General features: G+C 36.5%; 2 protein-coding genes across 3 annotated transcripts; both read left to right on the plus strand.

Annotated features, from left to right (window-relative positions):
* The first annotated feature begins 3385 nt into the window (after positions 1-3385).
* On the plus strand, positions 3386-5857 carry LOC104218604 (ethylene-responsive transcription factor 3-like). Its single transcript, XM_009769137.2, has 2 exons — positions 3386-4615; positions 5481-5857. Exon 1 carries the CDS (start codon positions 3474-3476, stop codon positions 4038-4040), a length of 567 nt encoding a protein of 188 aa, XP_009767439.1. The 5' UTR covers positions 3386-3473; the 3' UTR covers positions 4041-4615; positions 5481-5857.
* Positions 5858-7958: 2101 nt separating this feature from the next.
* On the plus strand, positions 7959-23119 carry LOC104218605 (E3 ubiquitin-protein ligase COP1-like). 2 transcript variants are annotated; one of them, XM_009769140.2, is made up of 14 exons: positions 8346-8433; positions 12026-12139; positions 12393-12430; positions 12796-12955; positions 13318-13677; positions 16345-16502; positions 16604-16669; positions 17030-17108; positions 18328-18483; positions 18569-18667; positions 21176-21280; positions 22142-22321; positions 22487-22597; positions 22670-23119. In XM_009769140.2, the coding sequence occupies exons 3-14, from the start codon at positions 12420-12422 to the stop codon at positions 22838-22840; spliced, it is 1656 nt and encodes a 551-aa protein (XP_009767442.1). In that variant the 5' UTR covers positions 8346-8433; positions 12026-12139; positions 12393-12419; the 3' UTR covers positions 22841-23119. The 2 variants fall into 2 exon arrangements, with proteins under 2 accessions (XP_009767441.1, XP_009767442.1); XM_009769139.2 differs by lacking the exon at positions 12393-12430 and having other exon boundaries at positions 7959-8433; positions 12062-12139; positions 12800-12955.
* The last annotated feature ends 392 nt before the right edge of the window (positions 23120-23511 follow it).

Here is a 23511-nt window from a genome sequence, read left to right on the forward strand (position 1 = left end):
AAATAAGCCATATAAATAGACTTTAGATACATATCAAGTTTTTATGTCATGCATAGACATATAAGATAGATAAAGGTGATTGCACACACCATTGACTTTATACTTTCAAGTTTTTGAACTACATGTCCAAAACTACATGTATTTCATATGAAACCAATTCTATTCGAATTGTTTCTTCAGACTTAAGATCCCCATATATATTTAGTGCTATCATAGAAGTCGTCGACAAACATTTTATATTGGTTCTAACCTCCTTATTTTCATATAGACATAACATAGAGATTTCTCCATTCATATATTCATGTACCTGAACCTCTCATGAGATTTTATGAAGTGTTATGTTATATGATCTTCTAGATCACTTGCCTCCTTAATTATGATCATTTGCTCATCTTCTTTATCAAGAAGTTATTTGAAATCGATCTGTCTAAACGCTTTAAGCGTACCATAGACTTTGTCCTTCTAGAACTTAATAGGAGCATTTGTAGTGAGAATATAATTACTTTCTTTGGGTCAGCAAATGCGTCTGGCATGCTTTGCAATAAATTGCAAACGAATTATCTTTTTATGAACTTCAAGTTCATATTATCGTATTCGAGGATCTAGATGTACAGATGATAATTCATTCCACGTAACTTTTTCTCAACTGTTTATCTTATCTCCCACTCATGTTAGAAAAACTAACTTGTTTCCTCAACTTTGAGAACCCATCTTTGTGCATTATGGTGTTAATCAAAATATACACCGCACATCAATAATAATAAGATGAAATTATTTGGTTCCCGACCCTAAACCACTTGTGAGGAGAGAATGTAATGTACTTTCATATATAACCTATATCAAACTGATTCTCATAAGCAATAGTTTAGCTATTAAGTGGATGCACTCAATAAATTATTTTGCTAAACTAACTTATCAAGATGAACTTCTTGAATAGAAAATCTGGAAATTATGCTCGAAATTAAATTACTGAGCAAGTTACCTCACAAACACCGGCCGAGTTGCAGGTTAATAATAATCGCACATGTAACCATATCATAGATGCATCTTATGTGGTATACATGACAGGTGAATGAGCCCATATTCACCTTTGATATTTTCAACATTCATGGGATTCAATCCCAATTTTAGTTGGTCTATTAATTAATAAGAACAAGCAACATAAGAGAATTCGTAAAGAACTTTCTAGTTCTTTATATTTACCAATGTGAATTCTCTTTTATTTTTGCATATCATACTTAATTGATATGGCTAAATCAATTATGCCAACTAGATAAATTATCAATATTGATAAACTCCAGGTTTACACATGACATGTGCAATTATCAATAACCTCCAAGTTTATTATGATATGAGTTTTTATATCAACAAACTTCTACTTTATTGTGGCATTCTTTTATTTATGTAGTACAAATTGGAGAATAAAGCGGGTAGCTTTTCACATACATATTACCCCGCTACAAGTTGTAGTAATAGAAGATATTAAATCTTTCCTTCATTTATAATCTCAATATAATCAACCATTTTCGTGTATACTTTGGAAACTGAATAAGTTTCTTTGAGACTTACTACAATACAATACCTTATTGGTAATCAATTGCGTTTCTCCAAAATAGTATAATTGGCTCTTGCAGAGTTCTCAATTAATTTTATAGTACCACATATTCATCAACATCCATATGGTGAATATCTCTTTTAAAGAGAAAGTTATACCATCATGGTTATGGTCAAAATTATATGCAATCTATTTCTTGCATTATCATTGTCTTTTTATAATCACAATGCCAAAATATTTTGGCGTACAATAAGTACGTGACCAATGACCATTTATGCCATAATAATGACATTATTTTCGTATTTCCTCTCAAACCTCCTTCTTGAGGTGAGTGTGGTATATACCACTAGCACACTCATATTCTACCAAAAATGAATATGTATTCATAAATCACATGTTGTCACATTCACGTTATGAATGGACCATAATCATTGATATGTTCTTTACAAAATCTCATGTCAAATCGATGACAAACATTACTTTCACATAGTGAAGGATTATTTTGAGAATCCTTATTATTCTCATTACCATAATGATGATAATTATAATTTCGTCTATTCACGTCCACATCCATTGATACCTTCACAGTAATAATTTTGTCTTCTTTTAGACTTATTACATATTGCTACCACATTTCTTAAGAGAATGAAAATGAAGCAAATTCAATGAGACGGGTTTCCACTTCTTGTGCTCACAGTCATACATGACTTTGATCATGGCAAGACATAGAATTTTTACCACTTAGTGGTTATAATTTCTTACTAACTCCATTAGAGTTATAATCAAAATTTGTTGTCTTTGCTTGTATTTAAAATCAGATTATAAAATAAAAGAGAAAAATACGGTAAAATACATACCTTAAATCCAGCATTTAATCATGAAGGAAGTTAAGGGAACAATTGACAATTATTATGCTCAATCCCAAAGCTTCCACTCAATTGGTTAGAGTCTCGTGCTGATAAGTGTTATGAACAATAAAAGAAGAAGAAGAGTATTGCAGAAAAAAGTAGGGAGAGAGAATTCTTATTGATTTTGGGATAATTTACAATGGAATAGAACCCTCTATTTATAGGGGGAAAGTGACTTAGCCACCAAGTAACAAACCCTAGAATCTCTCTAGAATATAGACATTCACCTTAAATAAAATTTTATTTATAACAATTTGAAAGTACTCAAAGTATATTATTACAAAATGAATTTTTAGTTTAAGAGTATGACTTCATTCTTTGGAAAACTTGAACTCATGGATTTATTTTGAAATTTTAATTTAATCACCTAAATAAAGTTTAGATTTAAAAAGATAAAATACCTACATCACGATATTTATTTTAGAAAAGGCGTTGATTGTTCTGGTCATGTCTCTTGTCTGGATTAATTTCTCACTCATGAAGATGTTTTTTGTTGCAATTTGCATCAATCTCAACTGAATAAAGAGATAGTAATATATGAATTAATAATGTAAGATATTATATGAAAAGGTTATATTTATCATTATTTATCTTACCTTTTTAACGCATGAGTTTTATGAGAGTATTAATAGTCGTTTGGATATAGATTTGGTTGAAATTTAAAAAATAAAATTTTTGAAGTTGGGTTGGAAATAATTTTTGGAAGTTGAAGTTGTATTTGGATGTACATTTTACTTAAAAAAAAGTTAAAATTTTGTGAGTGGAAGAAATTTTTTAACCCTTGGAACTTGATTTTTTTTCTTCCAAAAATTGATCAAATTTTTATGAACAAATAATATTTTTGTTTTTATTTTTGAAATAAGCAACCAAAAAAAAAAAACTATTGGCATCATCCTTCATAATTCTGTATCCACCAAATAAAGCATTTTCAGAAAAACAAAATAAAAACCAAAAAGAAGTCACAATGCGCAATTTCGCTTCTCATCTTCTTCTCCCCCACCCACCCTACCATGCCCCGTCGGAAAAATTCTGAGACAAATAGATCAACATCCGTAGCTTTTCGACACCCTAAAACCGACCCGAATCGTTATCGGGGAGTCCGTAAACGCCCGTTGGGCCGGTTCGCAGCCGAGATACGAGACCCGATTAAAAAAGCTCGGGTCTGGCTTGGCACCTTTGACACGGCGGAGGATGCTGCACGCGCTTACGATGATGCCGCACGCGCCTTCCATGGACCCAAAGCGAAAACCAATTTTTCAGTTTTGCCTCCGTATGGGCAGAACCAATTTGAAAATTTTAGCCGGCCGGCTTCCAGTAGCCTGAGCAGTACGGTGGAGTCATCCAACGGGGTGCGTGATTTGCACTCGCGGGTTGAAATTACTCGCCGGATTACTCCGCCGGCGGTGGAGTGTTACAGTGGTTGCGATTCGTCATCGACTGTGGTGGATGATAATATTGACGGCGATTCGTCGTCATTTTGTAAACAGCCTCTACCGTTTGATTTGAACTTGCTCCCTCCGTCTGATGACGTTGATGATGTCCATGTTACCCCTTGTATTTTTAGTTATGTTAACTAAGTTGATTCTGATGAAAAAAAAAGAACTCTTTTTTCTATGTTACTTGGGGAAAATGTATCAATGTGTGGTGGATGTTGAGAAATTAATAACCAAATGGGTTTTAAAATTATGCATAGATTAATTTACTGAGTCATGATGTTATCTAAATCAGAAAAGAATGTATCTTTACTATAGAACGTTGGATCTGATGCTGAGTTTTTTTTTTTTTAATAATAATTATTACTATTGTTTTAATTTATAAAATTTACCTTTCTTTTGTATTATGAAACTGAATTGGTAAAATGTTCTTCCCTATGATACTGAAACATTTTTTTCCCTCTGTGCGTTTTCTTCTGATAAAATGGGTCTGAATACAGCATATTGGACAAGATGATTAATATGAACTAACTTGGATGGAGGCTAAGTTGATTGATTGATTGCTTCTGTTTTTTGAGAAATATTCTTGTAGTATTATGACTTGGTGCAGGATTATCGGATGAGCACGAGTTTGCAGCAATGGTGATAAACGAGGAGGATACATGCTGCCGGGAAAGAAGATCGAAGGAGTGGAGGCATCTCAAAGATTTAGCAGCCAAGTGAGTAGCTGCATTTGACTTTATAACTTGTTTCTTGCGTTTTACTATTATGAGTAGACGGACTGGTCCGTTATACTTATAAGTTATACACCTTTCCTTAGAAACTTGGAATTTAGAGAGGCAACACATATTGTTGCCAAGAAATAAATTATTGTGAGTTGAAGTTGAGAAATTACAAGGTGAAGAACCAATAGAGTGAAGGAAACATAAAGAAGTCATCACCAAGGAGTGTGATGGGTTGTATGCCCTCGTATTTGAGCCGGGAATAGAGAAACACCTGGCAGGGAGAGTGCTTCCACCTTTAGTGGGGCCTATGCAGCAGAAAATCTGGATTAGTCGGACCAGTTGGTTTCAGATACCAGATGGTTAAACTGAAAAAATAAAAAGATACCTAAAGAAGTCTAGGGGAATGACAATTGTTCTAGCTCTACGATTTTGCTGTTTAAGACTTAGTATGTTGTGGTTTGTACTTTGTACCGAATTTTATCCATCGGTGGCGAACAGCTGGCTTGTGATAGAGTGACTTGGCTCTAGCTGAATGAATGTAATGGCTGGCTCCTCTGCATTTGTTGCCCTGACTGATTATTAGTAATAGTGGAATGTGGTAAACCATCCCCATCATTTGCAAGATGGAATGCCCCATTTTGAAATTCACACCGAGTACGGAGGAGGTTTAAAAAGCCAAATTTTTTATTCTGAAATTTGAATTTATTTTTCAAGCATGTCTTTTATCATGTTAGCTTTAGACAATCTTCCAACATATTCTCTTGTATTCTACTTCCATCATACGGCTTTTTCTTTTCCGTATACGTTGAACTGATTTTTTCGACTCTGTTACCAATTACATCTTTTTCTGTTACTCCAGGAATTTTGTGCTTATTCAACTATGACTTTCTGAAGTTTAAAGAGAAAAATCATGCATGATGAAACCTTATCCCACTGTTGAAAAACTTGCAATTCCCGTTCTGTATAGCGAGGTAGCTTGTTAGCTTCCTGTTGGGATATGTTTCAGATATGATCCCTTTCTCTAGTTTGGCTCTCAAGCAGATGCGGTTGTGCTTTGTAATCGTCCAGCCAACGCCATGGCTGCTCTGACAACATCTTTCTTAGATAAATACAATTGTGATTTTACACATCATGTGTTCATTTAGTTGCAAGCAGAAGCAATATGTAGTGATGTGTAATTCTAAGCATGTTTACTTGTTCATTTCAAGGCAACCTATGGTTGATTTTTATCTTTCACGCTGATCTTGCACAGGTCACCATGCAGTAGCGGATTTAGACGTTGTGGGTATCAAGTACATCTAATTCAACCTATACTTGTTATTTGCACATATATTGGGTGAGAGCTGTGACCCAAATTTTTTAATACTACTGAACCCCGCAACATTTGAATCTGTCACTATACTGAGACTCACTTGTAATGAAGGTTGTTCTTGATGCAGCAATGGTTGCTGCATAAAAGTTGAAATATACATTCTTCTTTGAGGAGTATGTGCTTGTTTACTGAGATTCTTGCCATGACCTTGCTATTCATCAATTCTTATCGAGAAGGTTCTAAAGTCATGATGCTGTAACGAGAGGTGAAATATTATTGCTTCATAAACTGTATTTGGCAAGTCCAGAAAACAAAAACGATGCTCTCATGGAAAAACAGCACTGCATCAGAATATGGATCTCAACAATGTTACCCAGTATATTCCTATAAAGCTGTTGGTTGGTCCATGTCTGATAAAAATTCATGAACAACTATGCCTCAATCCTAATTACTGTGGTATCGATAAAAGTTTGCGTTAAGGGGCAATGTGATCTGAGATTTTCTAGTTTTACTGCGATTTTGGTTTCCACTTCTCATTGCAACAATAACAACTATCCGCAATCTCAAGAAAGTTGAGGTTGATTATATAAATTATGGACATTATCGCGCCATTTAAGTAACAACCCTGTATTGTTACGTCAAGGTCTCTTAGCTCATTCCAACAAAAGTCATACTATAACAAAAAATAAAAAAATAAAAAAAAATTCAGTATATTCTCACAAGTGGAGTCTAAAGAGGGTAGTGTGTAGCAGATGTTATCCCTATCCCGAGCAGATAGAGAGACTGTTTTCGATAGATCCTTGGCTCAAGGAAAGGAGAGATGTTATCCCTATCCCGAGCAGATAGAGAGACTGTTTTCGATAGATCCTTGGCTCAAGGAAAGGAGAAAAAAGCAGTAGCAATCGATAATAATAACATCAAGATGGCACAACAGGTAATAACATAAATCTAAAAATAAGAAAGTACAAGACCAATACTAATCCTACTTGTATATAAACTGAAAATTCACGGCTTCCCGCTAATCTTCTATCCTAATTTTCGACCTCTACACCCTCCTGTTAAGGGTCATATTCCTGATAAGCTAAAGCAGTACCATGTCTTGCCTAATTATCACTCCCCAATACTTCTTCGGCTTATCTCTACCTATTCTCAGACCCACTAAGGCCAATATCTCACATCTCCTTATTGGGGAATCAGTGTCTCTCCTATTCACATGTCCGGACCATTCGCATCTTGTCATCCATCGAGGCCACACCTATCTTGTCCCGAATATCTTCATTTCTAATCTTATTCTGGTATGCCCGCATATCCATCTCAACATCCTTAGTTTTGCCACCTTCATTTTTTATACATGAGAATTCTTGACTGGCCAACATTAAGCCCCACACAACGTAGTTGGTCTGATCACCGTTCTATAGAACTTACCCTTAAATTTCGGTGGCACATTCTTATCACATAGAACATCATATGCAAACCTCTATTTCATCCACCCGCTCCAATACTATAAATTATTCCTATATTGCTAGAACTAGTAGTCTAATATAGTACTCCTTAAGTTCCTTTTGTTACCATAACAGTTTTTAGTGTAGTACTTTTTATAATTTTTTTAACTCTAAATTTCTTATTACTCTTAATAAAATACTTTTATAACCATAGAAATAATATCCAAATTTTAAGAATATTTTGGGCATATGCTAAGAGTTTATCTTTTTTCTTTTTAAATTTTATGTGCAGTCAAACAACAACAATAACATGACCTCATCAATCCAAATAACTAAAATGAATTCATGATCATGTCACTTAAATTAAACTCATTTCAAGATTCGTCTGCATCGAACACGGCCAAAAGTTAAACGGAATGAGCACACTGCTTCTAATATTTTTGTTTATTTTTGCAAAATACAATGAACAAATGTTTACTCAAAACGGATGGAGTGAGTACATTTTGTTTATTTTTGCAAAATACATACAATGAATTAAACGTTCACTCAAAACGGTTAAAAACACAAGAAAAAAAGAAGAAGATAGGACAAAACGTTGGCAACTTACGTTCCACAAACTCCCCAAATACTTTTCTCTGTGGGCCTGCTCCCCCTCCCACCACAAAATCCTCCCAAAAAAAATACAAATCTTTCTACTTGAAAAATCCGAATTTGTTTGAGATCGAGGTGTAGTTAATTGACTTTAGAATATCCAATTTACTATGGTGGAAAGTTCGATTGGGGGAGTGGTACCAGCAGTGAAGGGGTCAGTGAGGGTGGGGGTTAAAGAGGAGGGGGGTGGTAGTGTAAGGGATGAAGGTGAAACAGAATGGGAATTGGATAGGGAATTATTATGCCCAATTTGTATGCAGATTATAAAGGATGCATTTTTAACTTCCTGTGGCCATAGTTTTTGCTATATGTGTATAATCACTCACCTTCACAATAAGAGTGATTGTCCCTGTTGTTCTCATTATCTTACCACTAGTCAACTCTACCCTAATTTCCTCCTAGACAAGGTTTGTTTTAATTTAATGTCAATGTCAATTTTTTCCCTAGCAATTGTATTTATTGAGCTTTTGTTGTAAATTTTGCGTTATGTTGGTTGGAAATGTGCCCAATAAAGTGGAATGGATGTCAATTACTTCCCCCCCCCCCCTCCCGTTTTATGTGATGTTGTTTGGCTGATCACGGAGTTTAGGAAAGAAAGATAGTCTTCGAAACTTGCGGTCTAAAACAAGCCTTACACATTTCTGCAGCTATAAATTATCTCATTAAGGGTGAATTGGAAGTTTAAAGTTAAAATTGTTTTTTAAATATAGAAATATATCATTCTTTTTGGAACATAATGAAAAGGCAAAGATATCATATAAAATGGGACGAAGGGATTATCATTTTGCCAACATGAGAGTAGTAGTAGTAGTTGTTGTTGTTTAGTATAGTGTTGGTATTTATTATTGGAAACTGGAATCTAAATAGCTGAGCTGATGAAGTATATAGTGTTGAAGTGCATAGTAAAGTTAGATCAGTACGGATATAAACAGCTTCGGCATCCTGGTTTTCTTGGGTTTTTGTTATAATTATCTTAACCCTGTTGTTATGTGAAAGAAATACAAAGAAAAGATAAAGTACATGCCCATGAAAGTTGAGGGATTGCCCCAGTTGTTTAAAGAAAAGATAAATTACAGTTTTTTTATGTGACAGAAATACAAATAATTTTCGTTTCTAGTTGTTCGATATTTGTGCTGCAGTGTCATGTAGTGTTGAATATTGAATTCTGCCATGAAAATTGAGTATTTTACTATTTAAGCTTCATTTTACCCAGTCCAATATCTTTAAAAGAGACTAATAACAGAAAAAATGAGTAAATGCATTCACTGTGCTCTAGAATGCAAAACCCACTGATGTCTTCTGTGCTAAGAATCTGGTCGTGCACTGATATTTTGTAAACATATTCAAGTACAAAGGTAATTATCTAGCATAAAAGCAAGGAAAAAGAGAACTCAGTCTGTAGCAACTGTAGTTATTGGCTATAAGCCTGAAACTAGGTATGGTCTAGTTTGATGCTCTGCCTTCTTAGACAACGCTTAGTACAAGTAAGAGGTGTTAAGATGCGCTTCTCAGTGCCCATGGTTGTTAACTTGAAGAGGGTGGCATTAAAAAATAAATGTAGTTTTAAAGAGATATATTAATTGGTAAGGAAATGTTATGGATGAACATATTTGTGATTAGGTATAAAAATAAAAACTTAGACGTAAAAACTAGTTAGTAAGTCTATATTAGACTTGCTTGGGCAACCTCACCCTTTACGTGACTAGGGGTGAACCACAGGTATGAATCAAATAAAAAAAGTGAATCCACATCCTTTGCCACTTTCTCTCCTCTGCCTCGAGATAAGGATTTTTAACCTCTTCCTCTTCAAATTAAATCGGCATACTGAAATCGATCTGATCACGTATCCGGGAGATGTCCAGAAATGAGCGTGACAGGAAGTTCCACTTAGTTAGCTGGGAGAATGTTACTTCTCCAAAGAAATGAGGGGATCTTGGGGTGAAAGTCTCCGAGTTTTCAACAAGACATTATTAGGGAAATAGTTATGGAGATTCGGAATTGAGAAGCACGCACTATAGAGGGAGGTGATAGCAGAAATGTATGGAATTGTAGAAGGTGGATGGAGGACTAGAAATATCGCATGTTCATTTAGGTACACACTTTGGAGGAATATTATTAAAGAATGGGAAGACTTTATTGGCAACATAAATAACTTTCAGGGTAGGGGATTTTGTGCAGAATCAACTTTTGGAGTCACATGCACTGGGGGAAAGAGACATTGAGATTCACATTCCCGAACATTTACAGTATCTTGATCCAGATGGAGATGATAGTCAGATCCGGAGGCTACAAGAGATGGGAGTTCATTGGGATATAACAGCATGGAGGAACCTTCAGGATTAGGAAGTAGCTGAATTCCAAGGCTTGATTGAATTGCTTTACGAGCAAAGTACATCAAACACTAGTTAGGACCCATGGAGATAATAGGTGGGAAGAGATAGATTGTTCTCAATAAGGTCATTTTATCATAAGCTCTTAGTGAAGGAGGAATAGGCATCAAGAAAGGTAAGCTTTTTAACTGGGCTGCCGGAAGAGGAACAATCCTAACAGTTAAGAATTTGGGAGAAAGAAGGATTACTTATGTCAGCTGGTGCTTTATGTGCAAATGTTCAAGTGAAGATGTGGACCACCTCCTGCTGCATTGTCAGGTGGCAACTTGCTTATAGTGTGAGCTTTTGAGATTGTTCGGGCTACAATTGGCGATGTCGGGCACAATGAAGCAGACATTCTCTAGTTTGATATTTAGAAGAAGGAAGAGAAGCCGAAGAGTGTGGGTTTGCACCATTAGCACTCATCTAGGTACCAAGAAGGAGAAATAGACGAGCTTTTGAAGAGACAGAGGACAACATTTGAAGAATATCCTCTCATTCCTAGTTTCATTCTGGTGCATCCATGAAATTCCACTATATATACAAGATTGTGTGTCGTTTGTAGGGAATCATATCATGGTGTAGATTCTTTACTTTTTGGTACACTACTTGTTTACAGGAAATTCTCCATTATTAATAAAATTATTTACCTTATATAAAAAAAAAGGTTAGAAGGGTTTCTAGCAGAGACACCATTCTAGTAGCTCTTGTTTTATATTACATATGAATGATCTTGCCTTCTCATCATACAACGCGCTTTCTCTAATAGCTAGACGAGATTTTACGGAAAAATCTTTTGATTTCTTTATAGGAGAGGAGAAATCTCATTTTTTCAATGCGAGGTCGATGATTTAGAATTTATTTCAAATTAAGGGTTTGTTCGTTCTATATTTGAGGTCAATTTAAAAATTGTTCGAAGTGTATGATCATCAATTAGCCGTTCCAAATTCTTTGTGTTTTTCATTCACTCTATTCTTTTAGGAATGGTTTCGAGCGTCTAGGACCTCTTTTAAAGTACTAATTAATATTTACTTTGAACTTATGAGAAGGAGGTTTCACCCATCTCGCAAGCTTACGTCTAGGGTAGTCCTTGCAATTATATCTAGTAAATTAACTTAACATCAGAAATTTAGCAAGGACGTCTTCCGCTTTTCTGTTGTCACTTTAATTTAGTAAAGATACATTTTTTTTGTGAAAGAATTGTCACTTTCAAGAAAGAAAAAATAAAGGAAAAAACATCGTAAGCAAGTAAGCAGTTAAATCATAAATGTGTTGTTATCTCCCTTGGAACTGACTCAACAAAACTCGGCCTTCAGAGATGGTTTGCTCAAATCTCAAAGATAAAAATTAGGACGATACGTCTGTCAGGATGTTGAACTCATATTAGAGTCCAAATTATTTTTGTCCCTTCTTTGTTGATCTTTTCGTCATCTAAATCTATCTGATAATCTTATGATGCATCCTCTTTTTTCATTCGAGCTTCTTTTCCCTATTGACAGGTAAGGTTTAAGTTTTATTTACTCTCAACTATCTGTATCTCTTTACAATCTAATAAACTGTTTTTGTGTGATATTAATGTAGCATAACTATGAGATGGTTACATCTTGAAATGATTTACTTCACCATGCAGCTTATTGTTAAAGGTTTCTCTGTACCACATTTGTAGCTACTGAAGAAGACATCTGCTCGTCAGATTTCAAAAACTGCATCTCCTGTTGAACAATTTCGTCTTTCATTGGAACAGGTGAGTCTGTTTTCTCAATCTCCAGGTGAAGTCACTATGGAGTTTGTCGCTGAAGTTTGCTTCTCGACACTACTAAATTTAATATTTTTTTTTATGAAGGACCTCCTTTTCAAGTTTGCTCTTTAACTTATGATCGAAGTTTGGGTGATCTGATTTATATGTTTGTTGAGTTATTGTCTATTATGGTCTTGAAATTGTGAATTTAAATTTCATATGGTAATTTAGACATATAAAATAGTTGCTTGTGTTATAGGTACATTTGTGGTTCTGATTCTTCTCCATGGGTCAAAGGTGGGTTGTTTGAGAGATGCTTCCTGTTCAATTCTGGAGGAGTTAAAAACCCAATATGGAGGCATTCCTTACCCCTCCAGTTTTACTTCCTAACCATATAACCAAGTGTCCCTTTTCTCTTTATTATTATATTTTTGCCCTCAATTTAACTATGAAATTGATTGATGCAACTGCTTGAAAGATCACTTATTGTGGAGCTCTGCATTGATGTCACTGCATTTGGAATCAAACATAACATTTTTATTTGCTATTTTGCCTTGTTCTTTTTATTGGTCAGTGTGGAACAAATCATGCACCCCATAAGTTTTTAACTTTCAGTATCAGTTTTGTAAGGAATCTTGAGATGTGACACTTGTTATGCTTAGACAGGGTTGTGATGTATCAGTTAAGGAGCTGGATGCTCTATTGTCGATGTTGTCAGAGAGAAAGAGGAAATTGGAGCAGGAAGAAGCAGAGCGAAATATGCAAATTCTGCTAGACTTCTTACAAATGTTAAGGAAGCAAAAAGTTGATGAACTCAATGAGGTTTGTGATTGTTTTAATACCACCTAGAGAAAAAAGTCAAGAAGGAAAAAGCAGATATTTGAAGTTGAGAAGAAAAAAACATATCGTGGTAGAATAGGGTATGGCAGTATGCTAGATTTTGGCTTTGCATTCTTATGTTAGTTGAGGCTTGAGTCCCTTTTGCTGAATTCCCCTATTCTATTTGGTTATCCATATTAACACTGCTTCTTCTCCCTAAATCAATTCGAGATATTTTATACACAAGTGGTTCTTCACTTGGGTCATTGCGCCTAAGTTGTCCTTTTAAAGTCTTGGATAGCTGCAGTTCACTTTCTCCAAATAACACACTAATAGCCAATTTACTGATTTGTGCATTTCATTAGGTGCAACATGATCTGCAATACATCAAAGAGGACATAAGTGCAGTGGAGAGACATAGAATAGACCTATACCGGGCTAGGGACCGGTACTCAATGAAGCTTCGAATGCTAGCAGATGATCCAATTGGGAAAAAACCTTGGTCTTCATCCACTGATAGGAACTTTGGTGGTCTTTTCTCCACTTCACGGAATGCACCTGGAGGATTACCTACTGGAAACTTGACATACAAAAGGGTGGAAGGCAAAGCTCAAATAAGCTCTCCTGGACCACATAGAAAAGATACTTCTACCAGTGAATTGAATTCACAACATATGAGTCAATCAGGTCTGGCTGTGGTGAGGAAGAAGCGTGTAAATGCACAGGTTTTGTGGTTGCGACCTCATCTCACTTGCAAGTTTCTTAATTTATTTATCTTTTTGCTGTATTTTCTTTGGTATAAAATTGAATACAACAACAAACCCAGTGTAATCCCACGAGTAGGGTCTGGGGAGGGTAGCGTGTACGCATACCTTACCCCTACCTTAAGAAGGTAGAGAGGCTGTTTCCGATAGACTCTCGGCTCAAGAAAAGATACAAAAAGAATCAGTAGCAACAAACAGGAACATCAGCAAGATTACAAGAAAATCGAAGCGAAAGAAACATGCAGCAATAGAAAATCTCGAATAAGCTCTCCTGGACCACATAGAAAAGATACTTCTATCAGTGAAATGAATTCACAACATATGAGTCAATCAGGTCTGGCTGTGGTGAGGAAGAAGCGTGTAAATGCACATGTTTTGTGGTTGCAACCTCATCTCACTTACAAGTTTCTTAATTTATTTATCTTTTTGTTGTATTTTCTTTGGTATGAAATTAAATACAACAACAAACCCAGTGTAATCCCACGAGTAGGGTCTGGGGTACCCCTACCTTGATAAGGTAGAGACGCTGTTTCCGATAGACCCTCGGCTCAAGGAAAGATGCAAAAAGAATCCGTAGCAACAAACAGTAGCATCAACAAGATTACAAGAAAATCAAAGTGAAAGAAACATGCAGTAATAGAAAATCTCGAAAGATAAAAGTACAAGACTAATCTTAATATTACTGGTATGAACAAGGAAAACACACGATTACCTGTTAACTTTTTACCTTTATTCTCGACCTCCACACCTTACTATCGAGGGTCATGTCCTCGATAAGCTCAAGCAGCGCCATGTCCTGCCTAATCACCTCTTCCCAATGCTTCTTTGGCCTACCTCTACCTCTCCTCAAACCCACCAAGGTAAACCTCTCACACCTTCTCACTGGGGCATTAGTGCCTCTCATCACTTCCCGCATCTTGTCCTCCCTAGGGTTCACGTCCACCTTGTCCCGAATAATTTCATTCCTAATCTTTTCTAACTTGGTATGTTCACATCCATCTTAGTGTCTCATTTCTGCTACCTTCATTTTCTGGACATGAGAGTTCTTGACTGGCTAACACTTAGCCTTATAAAACATAGTCGGTCTCACCACCGCTTTGTAAAACTTACTTTAAGTTATTGTGGAACATTCTTATCGCACAAAATACCGAATGTGAACCTCCACTTCATTCACCCCGCTCCAATACAATGAGTAACATCCTTGTCAATCTCTCCATTATTTTTGGATTACTGACCCAAGGTACTTGAAGATTGAAACTTCCTCTCTTGGGATGATTTGTGTATCAAGTCTTGCGTCCACGTTAGGTTCATGAGTCACATAACTGAACTTGCACTCCAAGTATTCAGTCTTGCTCCTGCTCAACTTGAAACTTTTTGACTCCAATGTCTGTCACCAAACCTCCAATGTCGCATTCACCCCAACTCGAGTCTCGTTAATCAATACAATGTCATCTGCAAACAAAATACACCATGACACCTCTCCTTGAATGTGACGTGTCAATACGTCCGCCAAGGCAAATAAAAATGGGCTAAGGGCTAATCCTTGGTGTAACCCCATCACAACATGATAGTGTTCCGGGTCTCCTCCCACTGTCCTCACTCGGGTTTTAGCTCCATCATACGTGTCCTTTATCACCTTAGTATAAGTCACTGGAATACCTCTAGCCTCTAAACATCTCCATAGGACCTCCCTTGAGACTTTATTGTATACTTTTTCTAGGTCAATGAATACCATATACAAGTCCCTCTTCCTCTCCCTATACTCCTAATAAGGTGAATGGCTTCCATAGTTGAACGCCCCGACATGAATCTCGGAAATAAGACAGTCCTGCTCAGCTTCACTTTCGCCACCCTCTCCCAAACTTTCATAGTATGGCTTAGTAGGTTGATACCCCTGTAATTACTGCTGGTATGAAATAAAATGATATCTGTAATTGATCCAGTAGTGGGATTCACTACTGGACCCATGACATACCGGGAAAGTTGATGAGAAAAAGGACTATTCTATGACTACCTTTTGTCACGCATTTCTTGTATGAAAGCTTCCAGTGTGATGATCAAATTATGATGATGTAATCACATCCGAGGTTCTCGTTAACTATTTTTCAGCTACCCGACTTATTCCCGTAATATTGCAACAACAACAACAACAACAACAATCCAGTATAATCCCACTTAGTGGGGTCTGGGGAGGGTAGTGTGTACGCAGACCTTACCCCTACCCTAGGGTAGAGAGACTGTTTCCAAATAGACCCCCGGCATCCTTCCCTCCAAGAACATCCCACCTTGCTCTTGGGGAGACTCGAACTCACAACCTCTCGGTTGGAAGTGGGGGTTGCTTACCATCAGAGCAACCCCTCTTGTCTATTTCAGAGCAACATAGACAATATTCCCGTAATATTGGTGATCTCATATTTGCTGATTTTGAAGAAATCTATCATGCACAATTCTTCTTGTAAGCTATTTTCCATCAATTTTCAAGCTTTCTCGCAGAGAGATGTAAGCAGTACATATTCCTCCGTCAAATATCTGAACTGCTTAATGTCTATGTTGGTTATGGGTTATCTTTCTAGCCTACCTTTATACTCTTTGATATTATTAGTGAATGGTTTTCATATTTGACTACAGTTCAATGATCTCCAAGAATGTTACTTGCAAAAGAGACGTCTATTGGCGAACAAATCGCATGTTAAGGAGGAAAAGGACATAGATGACGTAAAAAGAGAAGGTTACAGTGCAGGGCTAGAAGATTTCCAGTCTGTACTTAGCACTTTCACTCGTTATAGGTATAATTTATGGTCTGTTATTCGCTGAACATGCTTGACTTTAATTTCTTGCACCTTTTTTTATTTCTTTTGTGATAATTTTTAGTTTTAATCTTTAACAGTCGGTTAAGAGTCATTGCTGAGCTTCGGCATGGGGATCTTTTTCACTCAGCCAATATCGTGTCAAGGCAAGTTTGGTTTTGTGTATAATTGAAGGCTTAAAGTTCTCCTTTTACTGGTTTCCACGCTGTCAGATTTATATGGATATTAGATATTAAAGAGGAGAACCAGGGTTGTGGTTGTGGCAGATAGATTTTATCCAGAATGGGAAAATGGCTTCGCTGGAGGACCGATTTTGCTTTGTGTCATGAATGTTGTATTTTCAGTAAATTTCAGACTTGAAATTACAATCAGAGACACACAACAAAAGAAAAAAGAATCAGGAAATTGTCTTATTAGCCATCCCATTTATTTGGTTCTCTTATCAGTTCGGCTCTGGTATGCAAATCTTATTCCAAATACTAAACTTGAAGATGTTTTTGTTGCAGCATCGAATTTGATCGTGATGATGAGTTGTTTGCTACTGCTGGAGTTTCACGGCGCATAAAAGTTTTTGACTTCTCTTCGGTGAGTTTTTAACTTTTTAGCTGGTTTTATCTCTTGATTCCATTGGGTGCAATGACATTACTGAATGACATATCATGGGTCAACTTCTATTGTTTATTGTGCAAATGAGGAAGTGCAAAAGCTATTTTATTCTGAAATTATTTTTCACCTTATGATTATTCATAAAAAAAATAGCCCGAGCCGACCTGCATTTTGGTTGTTCAAACTCAACTTCAGTATTAATGAGTGCTTCGGTTCAAATTCCAAATGAGCTTGAAAGCAAGCTCCCGCACAACAACTGTGCCTCAATCCCAAACAAGTTGGTGAAAGCAAGCTCAAGCACGACTCACATAAATTTAGTGAAACTTGAACTTGGCTCAACTTGTGTGACAAACTAAACAAGATGATACATCGAGTTTGAACTCGAACCTCAATTCAAGCTCAAATTATGTTTATATTAATAACACTTTATAAAAGTAATAATATAATATGTGCAGATTTAGAATTAAATCGGGTGATAATGTCTTTTCGCACTAATATAGATATATTTAAGTAAATAATTATTTAAAGTAAATCGTCCATGAATATAAAAGAGCAGACCTCAAGTTTGTAGGAGCTCAGCTCCTTAACGTTTAGCTCAAAGTTTAAAGAAGCTCAGAGACTAAGAGTTGAGCTTTGTTCACAAATAGTATTGGTTCATTTACAACTCGAACATTCAATACCTTGCTGGCATACATAATGCTTAATGGTATGGGGATGTGTGTCAATACGGAACCTTCCACAGGGAATGAAATGTTTTTCTCTGTGAAGTTCACCTTCTTTCTGGAATATTGTTTTCCTTGTTTGTTGCTGCAAATTTGGATGGCAACAAGTTCCTGGTTGCAGACAGCACATCGCCTGGTTTGTGCATAGTGGATCTATTAAATTTCTTATATGTTCTTAAAACACACTGGAGTGGTGCTTAGATAGGAGAACAACACCTGACTGTTGCAGCTAATTTTGTTTCCATTAATATTTACGTAAATGACCATGAGTACTATTTAGCTTCTTCTTATAACGCAACCTACATATTGGCCATTTAAGGATATAGTTAACCTTTTCCTTTCCATGATAGTATTTTTATTTGTGTTTTTTTTTTGGTGGACATATTATGGCAGAGCTCTCCTTTTGCGTATTTCTCTCAACTTACTTCTCCTAGTTAGTAGTTACTGATCTAGCCTGTTATGCTTCTGCTTTTCAGGTTGTAAATGAACCTGCAGATGTGCATTGCCCTGTTGTCGAAATGTCAACTCGTTCTAAGCTGAGCTGCTTGAGCTGGAATAAGTATACCAAGAACCACATAGCAAGTAGCGATTATGATGGAATAGTAACTGTATGGGATGTGACCACTAGACAGGTGAATCAGCACTTCTGATAATCAGTATTAACTGTTGACTTTTTCATCTTCCTATGACTGATACTGATCCCTTTCTGGTGTTCAGAGTGTGATGGAATATGAAGAGCATGAGAAACGGGCATGGAGTGTTGATTTTTCACGCACAGACCCCTCGATGCTTGTATCTGGCAGTGATGATTGTAAGGTAGTAAAGGATTACTTCTCACTTGTCAAACACAAGTCTTAACCTTTTTAGGTTGGTAATACTCAGGCCTATATGATGTGACAAATCAATAGAAATTAATGACACCACTGAAGCAAAAGAGAATGCATGACTCATTTACTAAGTAAATATAAGTCTTGGAATCATCCTTTAATAATGTTTGATAAACCATTCCTACGTTGTCTTCTGATCCATTTCTGTGCTATGTTCAATAACATACGAGCTTGCTTCTGGTTAGAGAAATGCTGATGTAAATGCTACCAACGGTGTCTTATATTCCATCAGTCGATCTTAATAGAGGCCCAAGTATCATCCGCGTAGGAGAAGGACCTTATACTGCCTACCTGACCTAAATTTTCTCTTTTCATAGTTTACTACTGTATCCTTCTCCAGTTATCGTTCCAACAGTACTGCTCCTATTTTCAATGGCCGTCTCAGTGGCATACTCCCTAGACCATCTCAGTAACACTTCTATCCGTGATTCTACTTTCCATTATTACAGTCACTTTCCAAGCAATACTATTCCGGTGAGAAGCTGTTGTTCAAATTGACATCGTGAGACCAGGGCAATGTGGAGAAGCTGGTAAATGCTATCAACATTGATGATACAATTTTGGGTGATTTTGACAGTTCACTACTCCAGAGGCACTGCTGAGGCAGCCTTGTTACTACCTCTGCGACCATTCACTAGTTTGTTGTTTTTTCAAATAAGCAAATTCAAGTTGGTTTTCCCATGTCCAGTGTGAGGGAGCGTGATGAAATGAGAAATAGAATGTCACTTTATTCAGTTATATTACTTCACGGTGAACAAATATAACATATGTATTGTATCCTATGTTGCTTGGATTCTTCGAAAATGTGGCAGGATACGTGTTGGATCCTCCAATAGTAGTTCATTTTTGAAGGATCCGACACGGGTGCGGCTACATTTCGGAGAGTCCGCGCAACATAGATTGTATCTTAGTATGTCCTACATTGGTTGAAGAAATGGACTGTAGTCTTTTATATAGTTTTGGACAACCCTTACCATATGAGTTAGCTGTTGAGGTTGAGTTGGGCCCAAGGTACTTTCTTAAAATCATATCAAAGCTAGACCTGGACCTGTTGTTCTGTTACCTAATGTTGGGCCATGTTAAATCCACGTGCCCAGATGTCTAGTTGTGGGTGGGCAGAGGGTGTTAGAATTGCCACATTGGTTGAGGGAGTGGACTGTATTCTCTTTATATGGTCTTTGACAATCCTCACTTCATGAGTTAATTTTTGAGGTTGAATTAGGCGCAGGGTCCACTTTCTTAACATACCTCACACCTTTAATTAGTTATGTCATATAAGCCACTTCTCTTCTCTTATTGCTCGCAGTAGTAACATTGTTTATCTTGTAAATAGTTAAGTGACCTAAGTATTTTATATAGATAACCCAGCAAAGAAAAATGTTATATAGATAATTAATCAGGTCTTCGCAATTGTTAGAAATGCCTAAGCAATGAAAGCGTTGATCTAGAGACCGAAAATCACAAAGAGTCGATCGTTTTACATCTTCTGATTGTTTCCTGGCATCAAGTCAGAACCTTGTCGAGAAGTCTATGGTGCCGGCTGCCAGTGGGCATAGTTCGCAAGTTAAATACCTTCTCTCAGTCCCCAAGATTCTAGTAGGTAAGTTAGCTTGGTGTGTTAGCTATTTGCTCCTCTACAAAATATTAGTACTTCAACTTTAAGAAGATTATGGACGAATGTCTTGAGAATTCTCTGTGATTGTTTCCCTTCTTTTGAATCACATTGTTCCCGTAGGCGACTAGTCACTATACTAGTAAAACGATGTAAGCAAAATTCTTGGTTCATATCAATGAGTTTCTCTTGTTAAGTCTCTGCTAGTGAAATCTCAGCTACAGCAGAAGTCTGCTTCCTAAGCCCCAATCTTTGTTTTCTCCTTTCTCTTCTCTTCTTTTTTCTTCTTCCCTAACTTTGTAATGAAGTCAGGTACCACAGATATTTGCGAGCGTCATATACAACTTCTAAAAGGCACTGAAATCTTACTAATATTTACCAGCAAATCTTTTCCTTGCTAGCTAAACTAAAGGATCTTGAGCATCTTTCTCCTTTACTACAGTAATATAAAATGTATGCTTATCGTTGGAAAAGATATTGTTTAGGTGCTCAGGGTTCTTACTGCTGGTCTTCTAATTGGAGGCCACAAAGCGTGAAATATCCTACTATTAAATGTGGCACATTTGTCTCATCTAAACACCTTAGACTTAAAATTGAACTTTCAGTTTTTCATCACGTGTCTAAGTTTTGGTCCATTAGTTCATATGGAAGAAAGTCCCTGGGCATATTAACCCTTTATAGTATTTTTTGATGTTTTGGCACAAATTATCCTTATTGCTTTCTGATAGTTTATTATACAGTCATGTTTTTCACTTTCCGAGCCAATAACAATAATGCTTCTATTTCCCTAACTTAGGTTTGCATCATCATTCTATGCTGCTGCAGGTCAAAGTTTGGTGCACTAAGCAGGAAGCAAGTGTTCTTAATATTGACATGAAGGCGAATATATGCTGTGTAAAATATAATCCTGGATCTGGTGTGCATATAGCGGTAAATTCCTTATTTTATATAGAGGTCTCTTCTATTCCTTATATCTCCAGTTCTCCACTGCTGGTGAATTCCTTTTTATGATGTGGTACCTCCGCTGTTAGGGAGGTGGGTTCACATTGAAGAAGTATCTTGAAAAGTTTTTGTTGCTGGCGATATGCCTGACTTTGTGAAAGAGCTGCGGAGTATTCAGTACTAGGATCCTTGCCAAGCCAGTTCACTTACTTACTGATTCTTTTTTATAAAAGTTTTGCTTCATCTGAGAAGAGATGCTAGCTGGTCTATTGGATCTAGTGGAACAAAAATACAAAAAGCACCTTGAACTATCTTCATTGTGAATGAGCTCTGTGTTACATAATGGAACCATTTTCAAATTATTTTTCACGTGCTTTTGGCTTGGAACTCTAATTGCTTTCATTCATTTGAAAGACCGTGACTGATGTTATGGCTAAAATGCAATTAATGAAGTATCTTGATTAAAAAAATTAATGCAATAACTGAACAATCAACTGCTCATACATGCATGTGTTTACTCTCCTGGCTCTGTTGGGTTGATCTCCATGATGTGTTTTTGCCGTAATCATGCCATTGTCAAATTTGTTTTGCAGTTAGACATGGATAATATTCCATATGTTCCTTTAGCTATGCAGACTCCATGTTTCATTATGATAGATAACTTCGTTTGTGTGCGAACATTCTAGATTCTTCATTATATGTTCCTTAAAAATTTCTGGATTTGGAGCATCAATTTCTCATATAGTTCAGTCCGTGTTTCAACTCCCCCTCCCCCCCCCCCCAAAAAAAAAAAAAAAAAAAAGAAGAAAGAATTAATCCTCATGGTGTATATCTTGTGGTATTTTGTAGGTTGGCTCTGCGGATCATCATATCCATTATTATGACTTAAGGAACACCAGCCAGCCGGTTCACATTTTTAGTGGCCATAGAAAAGCTGTTTCATACGTAAAATTTTTGTCCAACAATGAGCTTGCTTCAGCATCAACAGATAGTACACTACGGTTGTGGGATGTAAAAGAAAATCTGCCTGTAAGATATTTTTTAAATTTTACTATCCCTCATTGAAGAAATTTTCCTGCCACCAACCATTTGCTATGGTTGGTGAGATGCTTTTTTGGTCTTTCAATTCTCTTTGTTCTTTGACCGAAGGCAAAAGTTATTCACGGCTATTAACACTGCTTGAGTGATTTCCAGATTCGCACACTTAGAGGACATACAAACGAGAAAAACTTTGTTGGTCTCACAGTAAACAATGAATTCCTCGCTTGTGGCAGTGAAACAAATGAAGTATTTGTGTACCATAAGGTCAGTGAAAATTTGTAATCTTTGCTGAAGTGCTCACAGTATTTGATTTAACTAATGTGTTGGAATTTATAGGCGATCTCCAAACCTGTTACTTGGCATAGATTTGGTTCCCCAGATGTGGATGATGCCGATGAAGACGCAGGATCTTATTTCATTAGCGCGGTATGTTGGAAGAGTGATAGCCCTACGATGTTAGCCGCTAACAGCCAGGGAACTATAAAAGTGCTAGTCCTTGCAGCCTGAATTATAAAGCTGCTAGTTAAGAATGCTTGATTGAACTGCAGTTGAAATCTATTTAGTAGAAATGGATTTCACATTCAATTTTTTCTGTAGATATCTATTCAACAACCATCAGATGGCATGGTTCCCCATATTTGTCTATGTATTCACATTAAAACATGTAAAAAGTTGTGGGGTTTGGTAATTAGGAGGATGTACTGCTCTTAAATGGCAGAGGCAGAGTTATACATCAATGACTTTTGTCATTGAAATCATAATTCATATCTTTAATTCCTTGACAAATGATCATTCGGGGTGATTTACATTTGGAGCACTTTCAGGTGAGCTACTTCAGACAAGCAAATGTACACTCTTTTATTTCACAGTTGGATCTTTGTATAGCTAATGGACACATGCCAAAAAGACAACAAAGATTGGCATTTTCATTCAGTATGCTGTTTTACAAAGACTACACACACAGAGAAACAAACATAGAGAGAATTTGTTTTACAATATAAAAATAGAAATGATACACCACAACCTTTAGAGAAGGGTTAATGCGGAAAATAGAAAGAAGCTCAGGAGGGATAGAAAAGAAACAAGGACTCTAAGTAACCTTGCAAGCTTTAGGGGTATATAGCAGGTCTCGGACTTGCAAGGTCAAGAAAACTCGAGCCATTTCTCCAGTTTTCTAA

This window comes from Nicotiana sylvestris, chromosome 6, assembly GCF_000393655.2.
Source record: "Nicotiana sylvestris chromosome 6, ASM39365v2, whole genome shotgun sequence".
Lineage (NCBI taxonomy): Eukaryota > Viridiplantae > Streptophyta > Magnoliopsida > Solanales > Solanaceae > Nicotiana > Nicotiana sylvestris.

Bases quoted from the DNA above. Each gene is read 5' to 3' on its own strand.
- LOC104218605 (XM_009769139.2), top strand. From the start codon at position 8,137: ATGGTGGAAAGTTCGATTGGGGGAGTGGTACCAGCAGTGAAGGGGTCA. The intron at 12,956-13,317 runs GTTTGTGATTGT...GCATTTCATTAG, and splicing joins AAGTTGATGAACTCAATGAG to GTGCAACATGATCTGCAATA. The intron at 16,670-17,029 runs GCAAGTTTGGTT...TTTTTGTTGCAG, and splicing joins TCAGCCAATATCGTGTCAAG to CATCGAATTTGATCGTGATG.
- LOC104218604 (XM_009769137.2), top strand. From the start codon at position 3,474: ATGCCCCGTCGGAAAAATTCTGAGACAAATAGATCAACATCCGTAGCT.